The following is a 16,277-nucleotide window of genomic DNA, read 5'->3' as shown; positions in this document are numbered from 1 at the left end:
TATCTGCTCTCAATGTCTTTGCTTGCAAAGGAAAATGGAACCTTAAAAATATAACAAGAAGCTGAAGGAAGGTCTGAAGGATGCATGGCTAATTAAAAGATCTACCATTTTATATAACATGAATTTTGAGGATTTACGATGTTTTTACTTTTAAGAAATATATTAGATTGTTTTTCATATTCATGAAAGAGTTACGTTGTTCTCCATTTTGGTTATTTATAAATTTGGTGTGCGTTTACACAAGGCCCAAAATATCGATATCGGTTAATATATCGGTGTACTTAAAAACCGATATATATCGGATATATCGGAAATATCGGTTTTTTTGGTGACCAGTCCAAACTATTTAAAATATCAAAAATATCGGATATATCATAAATATAATATCATAAATATCAGAAATATATTAGAAATATCGGATTTATATTTAAAAATGGTAAAAAAAGTCAACCGATATATATCGATTATATCGGAAATATCGATTATATCGGCGATATAAAGTTTCATATCGGAAATTTCGATATATCTAGGAAAAAAAAGGATTCAATATTCGGTAGATATATATAAAAAATATCGATATTGGTGTACCAATTTACCAATATATCGGCGAGATTTCGGATATCTCGACGATATTTTGGGCCATGTGTTTACATCAGTGGATCATAAACACATCAAAGCTTGACTGAACCCATAAAAAAAATCTCAATATGATGATGATAGAGACATTGTATTGTTTGGGAATAGATACGACGAAAGAGTGGGTTAGTTTTGTAATGAAATCGTAGTGTGATGATTCCTTATGATTGTTGTTTTGTTTGTTATGATTGGAAGACTGTTTTAAATGAGATTAGTAATTACTCGGTGTAACAGTGGCATACCTCCAGTACCACCACTAGATTGTTTTACAAACTAAACCAATTTACCCGGCCAGGTCATCTTAGTTTTTTTTTTTTTTTTTTTTTTTTTTTTTTTGTTACATATCAAATACTTATATATAGGGAGATGACAACACGTGCTGCAAATTGCGCCGCTAGTCCATTTTGAATATCAAACACTACGCTCTTAAAAACAAGCTCGTTATGCTTGCAGTCATCATATATTGTTGTCTATAACCTTATGTCTTCATCATTTTTATTTTTTTAGTTGGAATTTGAGCTGAACCACTAGAGGTTTAAGGTTCGGCATACCGCCACCTTAAACCTCTATCTAATTGGGTCGGATATCCGATTGGATAACACTACAAATTTGAAAATTTACCCAAAACCCTTATCCTTATCTGTATCCGACCGAATGCAAAAACGGATATGAAATAGACTCGAACCTGACCCGAATTCATTTAATTCGGGGGTTCAAATTCGGGTTTACCCGACCCGATTCCCTACCCTAAAAGGAACTAATGACCTAAGTTGCCCATTAAGAAAACACTCTGGGCAGACTAGCACTAATAGAATGGTTCTCATTTATGTGTAGTGTGAACCAGTATAGTCAAGGCGCAAAGAGGAGCGCGCCTAAGGCGCGAGGCATGGAGAGGCACACTTTAGTGCCTCGCCTTGACCAAGGCGTGGGAACTAACATATGGTGTGTGCCTTTTTATGCTTTTTGTTGAGACGCAATATGCACAAGGCGCGCGCCTTATTAACATTTACAGTTTTTTCGTTTTTTTTTACAATTTTTGCTATACGTGACACATTTACACTCGATCCAATAGTTGTATGGTACAAGAAATTGTACAAATTTAATAAGTTTCATCTTGGAGTACACTCGAAGTTTAATTTTGACTAGTTTTTGTTAAGTTGTATGGATTGGAGAAGACACAAAGATGAATTAAATGAAGTTTTACGGGATTCCAAAATTTGAATAACATGTTCTATTTTATGAATAACTCTTTTAGCTCAATTCGATTGGTTAACTATTTTATATAGTTTATTGAAATTGAGCTAGATTGTATTGAGATATAAGAGTTTTATTTTGCTATTTACTTATTGTTTTAGATTTTCCTTTTAAATGACTACAATAGAATGGAAATGACTCGTGGTTTTATGGGTGTTGTTCAATAGTTTCGTGTTTACAATCACATAGAATTAATTTTAATATTTCGCTAAGCAAAAAATGATAATTCGTATCATATTTAATATTTATTTTATTATTTTATTTGTTATATATATTTTTTATTAATCCGTGCCTCACTTTAATTAAGCGCGCCACACCTCGTACCTTATGCGTAAGTCACGAACAAGGTGTTGCGCATTAGACGCCTTGACTAAACTGGTGTGAACTGTGAACAAAACACACTCTCCCTCCACTAACAAATCCAATCAGCCATATGTATACATATTTTAGCCCAACGGCCCAATCCATTAAGGCGCCTACTAGAAGGCTTACAAAATTAAAATTTCTAAACGTAGGCTTACAAAATTATTTCCAAACCCAACGTCACGTATCACGCCCAATCCGCTGCACTTAACCGCTGGTTTCAATAAAGCAGGAAAGAAACCAACTCTATGAACCCGGTTTCACAATTAACTATTTACAACCCTATTCATCAACCATTAAAAAGTAATCGAGATAATTGACAATTCATACGTGATCTCAAAGCAATTTAAACGGTAGATTTACCAGATTGTACTGTAACCGGTTTTACCCAAAGCCTAAAAATTAAAAGAGTGATTTTGAGTTATCCCCCCAAACTTATGTCGTGTTTTATGTTTAACCCTCAAATTTTGAAACTTTACAATTAGACCCCCAATCGGTCTCAAACCTCTAATAGAACTGTTCATTTTTTTCATAATACCTAAACTACCATTTCAAGAAATCCCTAAAGAAAATTTTATTGAGATTATTTGAAATTTTATTTTGTTAAATCCCCTAAAAAAAATTCAAGACCAGTGCTACCCAATTGAGACGAGATTTCAATTTTTTGCAATAGGGACAACCAAAAATTTGACCCAATCACCGCTGGCATGAGAAGATCCGTACTTCAACTCCTCTCAACTTCCATCGAAGACGACGAAGAAGAAGAAAACCATGGGTTTATCACCCGTCTTCATCCATCTTCGCTAGACTGCTTAATTCCTCCTCCCAAAACATTAGTTGTTGTTGGAGAGAGAAGCGAGTTGGATTTTATATTGTTGAGGAAGAAAAGAGTCAACCATAAGAGTAATTTGGGCACTATGAAAAAAAAAATAAACAGTTCTATTAGACGTCTGAGACTGATTGGGGGTCTAATTGTGAAGTTCCAAAATTTGGGGGTTAAACACAAAACGCGACATAAGAATGGGGGATCTCAAAATCACCCAAATTAAAACTATATAAACACTTCTCTCACTTGCAAAAAAAAAAAAAAAAAAAAAAAAAAGCTATCACCTCGTTTGGATCAAAATCTTATTACCTGATCTATAATCTCGTACCTTAAAATCGTAAGTAAAAAATCTTAAAACAAACCTCGTATTTAAATTTAAGGTAAATTTAATCTACTGACTTGATTTTGTTTGGTGTTTTTTTTTTTGTGTTTTTTAAGGATGGCAACAAAAAGGAGTGTGGGAGATTTGAAGGAGAGTGATTTGAAAGGGAAGAAAGTGTTTGTTAGAGTTGATTTGAATGTACCATTGGATGATGATTTGAATATTACAGATGATACTAGAGTTCGTGCTGCTGTTCCTACTATTAAACATTTGATTGGCCATGGTTCAAAAGTTATTCTTTCTAGCCATCTTGTAAGTTTATGTATTATTTTTTAAAGTTTTATGTGTTATGTAGTGTAAAGATCTCATTTTTATCCATTTTTGATGATGTGGATGATATTGTTTTATGTGTTTCTTAAGGTTGAATAGTTATTTAGTATCTTAGAAACCCAAAAAAGGTCCTTTTGAAGAATTTTATGAGTCCATGCCTTTACTGAAGTTGTTTAGTTTTCATCTTACTTAGGCTGGGTGCAATGACGGGACCCTCAAAAGTGGAGGGAGTGGTGCAAACCTGTTTTGCCCTTTATCTCCATAAACTCCATATATAGAGAGTAATATTGAGGAATAGAGAGTGCATTCCATCACGAAGTTGAAAAGGTTTTAAAACTAAGTTAGAAGGCACTTACTTAAAAGTGGTGTGGAATCTGTTTTAAAATTTCATAACTCAATTTGAAGTGGCGTGGTTTGTAAACCTCCTAATCGGTGCAAAGGTTTTGAACTAAGCGTGGAATGCATTTATTTATTTATTTTAATAGTTAATTAGTATCTGAACCATTGGACACCAAAATTGAGCCCCATAGAAAAAAAACTGTTTTTGGTGGAATGGAGATAGAGGGTGATGCACCATTGGACTCAGCCTTATAGTGGTAGTTTAGTTTGTTATTGGTAATATTATGGTGTATGGGAATTTGTGTATTTCAGGGACGGCCAAAAGGTGTGACACCCAAGTACAGTTTGAAGCCACTTGTACCCAGGCTATCTGAGCTTCTTGGGGTTAAGGTGTGTTTTATTTTCATGCTAAATCAATATTAAATTTGTAATCTTGGTATTTGATCTAATGATATGTATGTTGGTTACTGAGTATAGGTTGAGATGGCTAATGATTGTATTGGTGAGGAAGTTGAAAAGTTGGTTGCTGCTATTCCAGAAGGAGGGGTTCTACTCCTTGAGAATGTGAGGTTTCATAAGGAGGAAGAGAAGAATGATCCTGAGTTTGCAAAGAAACTAGCTTCTCTTGCTGACTTATATGTTAATGACGCTTTTGGCACTGCTCACAGAGCACATGCTTCCACAGAGGGTGTTACCAAATATTTGAAGCCTGCTGTCGCTGGCTTTCTGATGCAGAAGGTAAGCTTTTTGTTTTTTTTTTAGCTGTTATTCATTTCCATTTAGTGGTTGAGCTAGATTTAGTGTATGCCACAAAAAGTGTTGGTGCAACAGATGCCACAAAACTGTGATAAATAGGAAATATTGAATTGTGTGATCATAGTGCCTTGCCTTTGAAAACATTATATAAGATTCGATGGTTTAGACTAAGTTGTAAACTTAAAACTTTATATTAGTTGCCTTGGTGCTTGGATATTAAAAGTTTTTAGTTTCCTGCAGCATTAGTGTTTATTTTTGAAATGTTCACACTTTGTAAATATGACTGTGTGTTGAAATGACTTTTATGCGTAAGCATTGTACCACTCAAAGTGTTTGCCTGGTCAGTATGCCTAGTGAGGCAACTCATTCTTTTGGAAGGAAAAGTAGATCTTGATTATATAGCTAAAATTGTTGGAATGGTGCTGTAATAGACTCATATGATGGTGACGACCTACATATCAGCCTCTTGATGGATGAAATGATAATTATGGTAGTAAAGCTCGTTTGTGGACTTGTTAGTTGGACTGTTTGGAATGTTGACTGAATATTATGGAATTGTTAAGATACAAATCAATTAACCAATAGACACGTTTGATACTGTTTTTGGTGTATGTACTCTGACATTTTCCGCTCTGCCCTGTTTCAGGAACTTGACTATCTCGTTGGAGCTGTGTCCAATCCAAAAAGGCCATTTGCTGCTATTGTAGGAGGCTCAAAAGTCTCATCCAAGATTGGTGTGATAGAGTCATTGCTAGAGAAAGTTGATATTCTGTTGTTGGGTGGAGGAATGATCTTCACATTTTACAAGGCACAAGGAAACAAAGTTGGATCCTCCCTTGTGGAGGAAGACAAGCTTGATCTTGCTACTGCACTTCTTGAGAAGGCCAAGTCCAAAGGAGTTTCTCTATTATTGCCCACAGATGTTGTCATTGCTGATAAGTTTGCAAAGGATGCTAATAGCGAGGTTCGTTTTTTTTTACTTTTACTTTATTATGGAGTCTTAACACTTGTTGCAGTAGTTGTTTGTGTCAGAAGAACTGATAGGAATTTTGTTGGTTGAAGCTGTAATGCACGATATAGGCGTGCTAGAGATGTAGTGTATCCAACTAATTGTTTTCGTATAGAGAGCTCATAGTCATGCAGATTTAAACAATTTGCGTTTTTTTTTCCTGTGTGAATCTTTCTTTTTGTTTGATTAATACTAGGAAGAATGAAAGTGTCCAATGGTCATGTGTGTGGAGGGGGGAGGGATAAGGTCATTGGATTGGTTCCCACCTGTAATATGCTTTGATATATTTTGCAGACTGTGGCTGCATCTGCTATTCCAGATGGTTGGATGGGATTGGATATTGGGCCTGATTCTATCAAGACATTCAGTGAAGCTCTTGATACTACAAAAACTGTTATTTGGAATGGACCTATGGGAGTTTTTGAGTTTGAAAAATTTGCAGAGGGAACAACGGTACGTGTGTAACTCGAAATTGAGATTACTCAGATTGTCTACTCATTCTTGAATGGATTTTTTTTGCTCTAATGTTTTCAACTTTATGCTATTTCAGGCAATTGCTAAGAAGTTGGCAGAACTCAGTGGAAAGGGAGTGACAACAATTATAGGAGGTGGTGATTCTGTTGCTGCTGTGGAGCAGGCTGGGCTTGCTGAGAAGATGAGTCATATCTCGACTGGAGGTGGTGCTAGCTTGGAGCTTCTTGAGGGCAAGCCTCTCCCTGGAGTTCTCGCTCTTGACGATGCTCTTTGAGAAGAAATGTCTCGTTTTTGGTTTGATAGCATCTTCTTCATGATGTTGTTTGCGTGGATTTTGTTAGGAAACTGTTAGGTATAGAACTGATGGCGAGTATGCAGGGAATGCAAACCCGATTTGAATAAGTAACATCTTCGAAGTGAGCAAGATTTACTATTTGAAGTTAAAAAGTTTTACTGTGAAATATTGTTAGGTGTGCCAGCTTTTGTGCGTAATTGTTTCATCATGAGAAACTTGTTGTTCGGCGTTGTTGAAATATGTTTCAGTAATAATAAAGTGCCATGGTCAGGTCTAAATTCTCACTGTTCTGCTGATGTACTATCCTGTATCCGTAGCAATTACCATGTGTTGAGTCCATTAGTATGGGAAGGAGCTTGTCTTTTCCACAGTTTTGAATAAGGAATCCATGGAACGGGTTTCTTATGTTTTTGAGATCAATTTGAATGGTAATTTTATGGCTCTGGGATATGGGTAATGGTTCTCGCTGCAACAGATACCTTCTGCATCCGTTTCAAACCTGTACTTGCCTACAACAGCTGAAAACCAGGACCAGGGTCTCCAAATTTTGATCCCCTTTTGTTTACCAATAATCCCATGTCACCTGGAAAATGTTTCCTTTGTATTATTTGTCTGTTTTCCAAATGTAGGAGGCTATAAACATCAAGGAGCTTGCTGCATTATCAGATGATAGTATATTAACACCAAATTCCCACATCATATAAAAACCCATATAAAAACCCCAATTAAAAAAAACAAAATTTAATTTTAAAAAACTTGACAACAAACAATCGAGATGATACTAACTTCCAAAAGTGGCGTTGATCATGCAAAGGAAATTGAGTAAAAGATCGAAAAATAGAGAAGAGAAATTAAGAGAGTGAGAGCTCGAAATTTACCTCGAAAAGAAAATATTGTATTAAGATTGAATCATTGAAATAAACAACACAACTCAGTCTTCAATACCACCGAACTACTAATTACTAACCAGAAGAAATTTTTAAAAAAAAAAATGTAGAGTAGACCAAGACCACCGATGTAACCTGGTTTTGCACCTAAGACTTTATTAGCAATGTCGTCCTCAGTCATGGCAATAGAACCTTCTTCTAGGGACTCGGCCTGCATCTCCAACATCTTATCCTGTAATTTAAAAAAAAAGACATGTATCAAACAAAAATAATATTCGTAATTACAGACAAGAAAGGGGAAATAAAACTTGATCCTCACATAATTTTCTTGAGCAGAGCCACTCCAACCTTTGCCCGGATTATAATACATCATGCAATAAAATTCAATCCTGCCGGGCTCTTGTTGTGTGTGTGCATCACGCTGTAACAGGTTCAACTGAACATATTATATGGAACAAGGAATACAATTGATGCTAATACCAGATAACTACATCTTGATGGTTAGTTAAGTGTTCAGTAATGAGCACTCAAAAAAATGCAGACAATGAATACTATATAAGCCTTAAGCCGTAGCCTATGTAAAATGCTCTAAAAACTCCCCCAAACTAATGCAACTCCCCCTTACCTACCTAGACCTCTATAAAACCATCTTAGCAAAGCTAAAACATTTTTAGCACTGAGACAATGCCTAGAGTCGTTAGAAATGATTTATCACAAATGGAATTGAGACAGCAAAAGAACGACACCTGCAAACGTCTAAACAACACCAAACAGATCATAAACTTCAAAATCTTTGTGGAACGACAACCCTAGTAGTCTAAACAAGCAAGAACAGGTCTGAAAATGAATAAACATGATGGAACATGAGCTTAGTCACCTGCACCAGATTGGACATCTCTTAAAACTGAAAACAGAAAAATACTACATGCTGAAAAATACCTTAAATTTAGCAGGCAGTTCTATACTAAATCAGTAGAAGATAGAAGGCACAATTGGTACCTTTGGAAAGCTAGACATGTCTGCTTTCAAGAACAACAAATGGTTCAAAAAACCGACATCAAAGGAGAAAGTTACACTCCATTTACCAACACATGGCAGAATAGTCCAACAAACCAAGATTAACAAAGTTGGCATAGCAAAGGTACATGTCAAAAAATCATAACTTCCATATACATGTAACCTATTATGTAACCAATTCTCCTTATTACCCAATTTTCATTAAGCTAAAACCATCTCCACAAACGATTAAATATAATATACATGAGAAATCCAATAAGGAATGTCCAAGATCTTACTCAAATCTCAAAATCAGACACGGGAAGATATATAAACATATATACTACCTTATCAACTCGATGATTCAAAAACGATCTTGAACCACCACAGTGGTTAACTTTTTTCTTTGCACGAATGGCCTTGTTGATTGTGCTAAGTTTCTACAATAGATTTTTGTTAGTAAGAAGTACAACAGAAGTAAGAAGTACAACAGAAGACAATTGAAGTTTGAATAATAGCATTTCTTTTTACCTTGAACTTGTCTGTTTCAAACCAATCACAAAGGCGCTCCTAGTCCGCTTGTGTGACATTGTCATATGGCTTCCGTCTGTGCTGATCATTTGAGAGAGTCTTGTAGTAAATTCAACACTTCAAGTAAATTATTGGCCAAGAGCCCAAGTGCACCGCGTAGGTAATCTAAGGTAGAGGTGCAACATACATAGCAATGGTAGCAACTAGCAAATCTACAGAAGAGCTTCCTCGTCTAGCCATTAAGTGATATTATAGATTCCAGTCGCGACAAATGCAAAAAAGACAAGTACCACATTCAGAAGTAGCACCATTGCCTGCACTTCTAAGGCGAGTATACCTATTTTTACAAATAAAAAAAATATCACATTAGTCTCAAACTTTCCAAAAAATAAAAGTGTTATAGGTCTCAAGTAGTGATTACATCTAGAGAAACTATAACTAACCATTGCATGAGATTAACAAGGATATAATTTACGTACAACGTGGAAAAGCCCCATTATCATAGCCTTCAGAAACAGTAAGTTCACTAGCAGTAGTAGCAGTGGCTGGTGAGTGCACGTAGTTCTTTGGATCTGACTTTGTCATCCCAACTCTGGAACTTAATGAAAATGAAGCTATTTTGTGTCGATAACCACATTCACAGTTGTGTCCAATATGATCAGTTATATCACCAAATAAAGATATACTACTTATGGAAACCCCTCTTACACCAAAATTCCCGATCAGCTTATTTCCTTGGTAGAGACATAGAGTACACTAAAAAATCAACTACTTCTACTTAAGATTTTCACTGCTTCTACATATCAGGAAAAAAAATAACTAAAAATAAACCTTTATATCAACTAAAAAAATAACTACATATCAGTAGTCTTATACCTAGCTGATGAAATACATGTGAGACAGGCTATGCATCTCAATATTGCACAAGTATCTGTTTTTTAATGAAAGTTTAGAACTTACCTTCTTTGATGCCAAAAAGAATTTTTGCATCCTTCAACATATACATCCAGCCGAGCATCCAACACCACACATGTATGCATCTAAGAATGCCCAATGGTAAGAGAATAAATTATATTACAATTGACAATAAGACCAATGTTCAAATATCTAAACCTGAAAGCATTCACAATATTTTTAAAACAGATGGACTTGCAATTGCATCCCTTTTTATTTTCCAGCAGCAAAGCAGTCACAATAACAGCCCACAATAATGCGCACATGTCAACGAAAATTGCAGGGATTGGCTTACTAGTATCCATTCGTTATTATCATCCTGCATGACTTGCAATTTGAAGCATTTGGACCATCTACAATTGCAATGTTTGCAATCATCCTCAATGTTGTATGTCCTCTTCCTGGATATCACAAATCATTATTTCCAGACCCACAATGAAAAAACTGAGAAATGCAAAAGGAAGTTTCAGCAAAAGCTAACACAGAACATAAATAGGAAACCTACTCTTGAGCACAAATTCTTTATCCAATGGAAACCTCCTCCACCAAATACGTACTATTTTACTTTGCATGCATGGGGACTTTAATAGTACTCTTAATTGGATTCATCTCAAATATTATCATCAAATCTCATTCTTTATTGGATATTATCATCAAATATTATCATAAAAAATAAAGAGATTTATATTGATTAATTACAAGATTAATTAATACTCAACAACTTCTTTATTCATATGAATAGATGATAGATTACATTACAGAAATGAAGGAAAACATAATGCATAATAATAGATGATAACATTATGTTGAAGAGAGTTTATTTTTTTGTGTGGTCTTCTTTTGTGGGTTTTGCATTTATAAAATCAACCACCTTTTTCATCAATTCATCAGCCTTGGCACTAATAAGTTTGCTGGTATGGAATACATGGCCTTCACCAAATGATTCAAAAAGCTCCACCACTCCACCCCCCTTCACCCACTCAGATTTCATTAGTTCATCATAATAAAGCTTTCCCCTATGTACCAAACCATCTTTCTCAGCAACACACACCAATACTCTTTTGGGTGCCAACTTGGAAAAGTTTGGATCTTTAATCGGATTGATAAGCGGGTCATCGAGGCTCGGGTCTTCGCACCCGGTTCTAGTAGTTTGAATAGCAAACCATAGTTTCAACATATCATCCATTTCCGACCCTTCACCTGGAATTGGTTGAGAACCAAGGAAATAAGGATGGACTACAAGAATCCCACTAAACTTGCCATTGAATTTAGGATCTGTGCCTGCTCGAACTGCCATATTATGTGTGATAGTAGCCCCTGCACTATCACCTGCCATGTATACTTTGTCGAAGTTGGCGTAGTCTCTCAACCATTGTTCTTGAGGTGGAGAGAATTCTTTAGGTTGTTGTGCAAATACCCATCGAACTGCAGTCCATGAATCTTCAAAAGCAAAAGGTACAGGGAATTCTGATGCTCTTCTGTAATTCACTGAAACTGCGACAACGTTAGCTTTTTCAACTAAATAATTTAGATAATTATGGTACGTTGCACAGAAAGCAGATTCTATACAAAAACCACCACCATGGAAGTAAATGAGAAGGGGTAGTTTAGAGTATATGTTTGCCCCTTTGGGTAGATACAATCTTGCTGATAACACACTTTCTTGGCAAAATATGTTAGAATTTTCTATGGTAACAGCACTATGTTCCGGTGTGATTAAAATATCTTTTGAATTAACACATGTTGGTCGAGTAAAGACATCAGGTCTGATTCTTAACCTACGTCCGTCTTTGAAAGTTCGGATAAATGGATCATATTCCCATAGTACATCAGCCGGTGTTGAAGCCATTAAAGTAGAAGTTCAAATAGGAAAGTGTATGTATTATATTGGTTGGTTCTTGAGAGTTGTGAGGGAGTGAGGAAAGATAAAAGGAGGATCTTGATTTATATAGTTTTGAAAGGTGAGTAGATATGGTAATTCTTTTGAGCCTTAGAATAATGGTGTTTTTGGATTTTGTGGATAATTAATGTAATTGTCTTATTAAACCATATAATTGAGAGGGTACTGTTATTATTGCCTTGACGGCCTATATCAATGGTAACCACACACAAGAATGAACATGTTTTTCATATATGGACAAGTTTTCTATACTACTCTTATAACTTTGATCAAGTTAGACATCACCCCCTAGTTCTTCGTAAATTACATGCACTCACAAAGCATATTTGCACACACAAATAAACCAAAAAAAATATTTTGTTTTGAAAAGTTGTGCGTGGAGATGATTTTCAGTTCGGAAAGGTGTTTTTTATTAATTGGACTATAAGCCAGAGAAACACTATTTCACCAACAAGAAATTGGGCTAGAGAGTCTCATTTAAAAAAACAACTCTAAAAGGGGTTTTAATACCCTACATTGTTTTTATTCGCCATAAGTGTTTTTATAGAAAATCTTTTAGAATCTAAGCTTTTTATGAAGTGGTTATTTTTAATATAAATTATTCTCTTTTTTCTTTTTTTTGTGATAAGATAACGTTGAATAGTGATCTCAAGATAACTTCTTTTAGATAAGATAACTACTAGAACAAAAAAAAGTAGACGCTCTAAAAATTAAATTAATGTATCTGTTTTTGTCTTATTAAACCATATATTTTAAAAGAGGGTACTGTTATAAATTATATATTTTTGGTGGCCTATATTTTTAAAATGGTAACCACGTTATAAACTATATATTTTAAAATGAACATCTTTTTCATATTTAATTATTTATTTTGTGGGTTTTCTATACTATTAAATCGGGTTGGTTTAGAGTTTATTGTTTATAAATTTGAATCAAGGGATTAGACATTACCCCTAGTTTTCTTAGGGTTTAAATTAAGGTTTAGGGTTTAGGCTTAGGGTCTAGTTTACCACCCAAAAACAAGTTTTCCAATTGCACAAAATATTGGAGACATATAATTTTAGTTTTTTCTCCAAATCCAATATAATGCACTCACACAAATAAACCGAAGGAAATATTTTGTTTTGAAAATATTGTGCGTGGAGATGATTTTCAATTCATATTCTGGATAAAGGTGTTTTTATTAATTGGACTATAAATATTTATAACTAAGTCCTCTAAACTAATTTAAATCTAATTAAATCTAATTAAATCTGATTTCACCAAATGCAAATTAAATCTAATTGCTTCCTCAAATGAATGTACTCGCTCTGGTAAATTGTTAGATTTCCGACGGGAACTATTAACAGTTTTCGCATAATAAGAGTATGTCACATTCATTTCGTGTGTTTTGATTGACCACTTTTTTTTGACACAAGTAAAGCATTCTCTGGGAAGTTTGATCAGATTTCGTTTATCTTTTCCAATAAATATAGACACTTGGGTGACCATAAAACACGGCTCATCCCAAAAAGTAATCTATGATGAAGTTTTGGATAGATTTAAACAAATCTCAGATATTGGAGGAAAACTAAAGGCATGTATGGATAGCCCCTCATTTGGAAGATTGATGATTCAGTCTCTCTAACAGTAACTAGCAACTTAAATCCTTGAAAAAATTCACTATTTTTTCACCCAAGAATAGTTTTCAATTTCATTTGATCACTCGATCTTCCTCTCAAATAGATCAAAGCCATAATTTTGTCATGGCAAAACTAACGTTTGAAGCTCCATCAAACTTTAGTTAGTGGTAATAATTCATTTTAAGCATATGTGACATGTATGATGTGTAACATCTTTTTATGCTAAGATATATTTTAATATAAAAATAGAGATCCTAAACCCCTTGATTGTTTAAAAATGTAATATACAAACTTGTTTGAAAATGTAATAGTAATATACAAACTTGTTTGTAAAGCTTCTGGTTAAAATTTTGTAAACCACCGGCGTTTAAAGTTTTATAAATTATGTTAAAAATCAGCTAACTCCTTAAGTAACCAACCAACCACCGGTTCTCTCCTTTCTCACTCACTCAGATCTCATCACCAAGCTACAATGTTGTCTAATAACACCACTCTTCTCATCTTCCAATGCAAGGTCCGTTCTTTGACTTCTTTCTCCTACCATGTCCATTTATACTGTATTCTTTTTATATATCTTTGTTTTTCTCAATTGTTGAGAGTTTACAAATGCACTCAAAATATAAGGATGGGCTTGTGCCAAATGTTGATAGTGTATTACCTATGTGATTTGCAGCATATTGGTTGAAAATTTGAAAAGAATGATTATTTTTCCTAGTTATAATGTTGATCTAGGAAACTAGGAGTGTGTACACATAAATGCTTATACATGGTCCAGTGTTTTCTTAGGAATGCGCATTCGATTAGACGAATTAATGTGGGCAGTAAGCCAGTAATGGAAAGAGTGAGTTAAGAGTTAAAAGTTGGAATATATTAGTAGTTGGTATTTTTAGACACCGATATGATATTTCTAATATATATCAAATTAAAACTTTTTTGATATATATCAGAATTTGATATAAAAGTATATGATATTGAATTAAAGATAAGTTTTAGTGACCATGTTTTAATATAAAGCATTTCAATATATTTTCGATATTTTCGATATTATTACTGATGATATTTTTGGTTTGGAATAGTGGGTTTGTTTAGAGAACGATATATTAGGAATAAATTTAAAATTAGCAGTTGGTGTTTTCTGTCTAATTGATCATTGGATGCAGACCATGATGTTAGTTGGGTGGGTTTGTTAGAGAACGATTAGGAATAAATTTGATGCATCTGTGGATGCGCAATTTGAATAAGTAATATTCCAAGTGAGGCAGGTGTATTACTTGCAGCGATTGTGATTCGGAACGAAACTTTGGAGTTTCGCCTAATATTTCGGTTTTCAAAATACCAGAATTCCAAATATAGAGTCGAAATATTAATTATTCCGAAATTAAATATTAATTATAGAATTTTAAATTTAATGAAATTCCAAAATGTCGGAATTATGAGAATTCAAAGAACTATGATTACTTGGAATTGAGCGTTTCAAATTTAATGAATTTGGGGTTTTGGATTTGATTCGACCAATAATCCTTAAAGCCTAAATAATATAAAGAATTCAAATCTAAAACTATGATTCAAACATTGGAGTTGAACGTTATAGTTTCAAATAGGAAATAATGTTAGGTATTTGTGTATGCCTGTAATTTTTTATTTATTATATATATATTTTAAGCCCATGAAGAAACAATTTTTTAAATGAGATTAGTAACTCTTTGACCTCTAATATCATCAATTTATTTTTTTACCGACTTTTTAGTATTTTTATTTCATGCTTTTTTAATGTGGCCAAACACGTGAAACCAAAAAAAGATATGGTATTTGTAAATAAATCAATAGTGTGTAGTGGGGTTTTAGAACCCCAAACAAAAAAATGGTATGCCACACTAAAGGTGTTGTTTGTTTGTTGATGACCCATTGAACTCTTGATCTTGACGCACTTAGAAGCATCTTTAGGAGTGATACCAACCTAGCATTAAACACTAAATTTCTAACAATTTGGTGTTTTTCAATTTCAGGAAAGTTACATGTTGATGAAAACACTAAACTAAACACCAAATTGACTAATATTTGGTTATAGCTTTGGTGTTGTATCAAATCACTTACTCAGTTTTAGAAAAACCGCGCGGTTTTGCCAACAAACCGCTTACTGGGTTTGGGCTTGGGATTTGTGGGCTTAAATTGTGGGTTAAATTTTGCTCAAAACCACGCGAGATATTGGGAAAGAAAAAAAAATAAGAAAGTTGGTCGCGGTTTTTGAAAAACCGCATGGGTTTGGGATTTTAAGATGGGCTTCACTGACGCGGTGTTGGAAAAACCGTGTGGACTATATGGCGCTGTTTATCCAAAACCGCGTAATTTGATGTCGAAAATTTGATGTTGCTCCTAAAAATGGTTGGTTTTTTTTGGTTTGGTATTTGGTTTGGTTCAAAATTTTGGTGTTTTTTGTTGCTCTCTTAAAAATGCTCTTACATACGCGTTTATAATTGTTTTTGTGCATAGCTGAAAACTTGAAATAGTGTTTTGTAAAAATAAAAAAAAACTGCGTGATTACTTCGAAATTCTCACCATATGTTCTGTTATATGGTTGTGTATCTGAGTTAGCAATTGGGCATGTTTAATTAGTAAGTACCCTATTATTGGGAGGTAACACTTTGCCCTTTTGGAATATGGCCGGGAGACACTTCTTGCTCCAGCAGCATTCGTTTCTCAGTGGTACCTGGTTTTTCATATGAATATTATTGTGTGCTTGCTTTTGGTAAAATTTTTTAGATTTAACAAGGAACTTTACCAAC

General features: G+C 34.3%; 1 protein-coding gene, 1 long non-coding RNA gene and 1 pseudogene across 4 annotated transcripts; 1 reads left to right on the top strand and 2 right to left on the bottom strand.

Annotated features, from left to right (window-relative positions):
* Positions 1-3,273: 3,273 nt before the first annotated feature.
* Positions 3,274-6,882, top strand: LOC147478986 (phosphoglycerate kinase, cytosolic). Its single transcript, XM_086581931.1, has 7 exons — positions 3,274-3,416; positions 3,518-3,713; positions 4,383-4,460; positions 4,548-4,808; positions 5,473-5,790; positions 6,130-6,288; positions 6,386-6,882. The coding sequence occupies exons 2-7, from the start codon at positions 3,519-3,521 to the stop codon at positions 6,581-6,583; spliced, it is 1,209 nt and encodes a 402-aa protein (XP_086438057.1). The 5' UTR covers positions 3,274-3,416; position 3,518; the 3' UTR covers positions 6,584-6,882.
* A 595-nt stretch (positions 6,883-7,477) lies between these two features.
* LOC147478985 (uncharacterized) lies at positions 7,478-9,355 on the bottom strand. Of its 3 annotated transcripts, none has more exons than XR_015207369.1 (5): positions 9,206-9,355; positions 9,019-9,094; positions 8,835-8,927; positions 7,811-7,912; positions 7,478-7,723 (listed from the first exon to the last, which is right to left on the bottom strand). It is a non-coding gene; the product is annotated as an uncharacterized LOC147478985 (long non-coding RNA). The 3 variants fall into 3 exon arrangements; XR_015207370.1 differs by having other exon boundaries at positions 9,019-9,099; positions 9,206-9,346; XR_015207368.1 differs by lacking the exon at positions 9,206-9,355 and having other exon boundaries at positions 9,019-9,158.
* A 1,434-nt stretch (positions 9,356-10,789) lies between these two features.
* LOC147478984 (putative carboxylesterase 13 pseudogene) lies at positions 10,790-11,821 on the bottom strand (annotated as a pseudogene).
* Positions 11,822-16,277: the final 4,456 nt, after the last annotated feature.

Source organism: Coptis chinensis, chromosome 9 (assembly GCF_015680905.1).
Source record: "Coptis chinensis isolate HL-2020 chromosome 9, ASM1568090v1, whole genome shotgun sequence".
Taxonomy (NCBI): domain Eukaryota; kingdom Viridiplantae; phylum Streptophyta; class Magnoliopsida; order Ranunculales; family Ranunculaceae; genus Coptis; species Coptis chinensis.
This window is presented reverse-complemented; position numbering and strand designations above follow the sequence as displayed.

Excerpts from the sequence above, each read along its gene's own strand:
- LOC147478986 (XM_086581931.1), top strand. The coding sequence starts at position 3,519 with ATGGCAACAAAAAGGAGTGTGGGAGATTTGAAGGAGAGTGATTTGAAA. Across the intron at positions 3,714-4,382 it reads TTATTCTTTCTAGCCATCTT|GGACGGCCAAAAGGTGTGAC; the intron begins GTAAGTTTATGT and ends TGTGTATTTCAG. Across the intron at positions 4,461-4,547 it reads CTGAGCTTCTTGGGGTTAAG|GTTGAGATGGCTAATGATTG; the intron begins GTGTGTTTTATT and ends TACTGAGTATAG.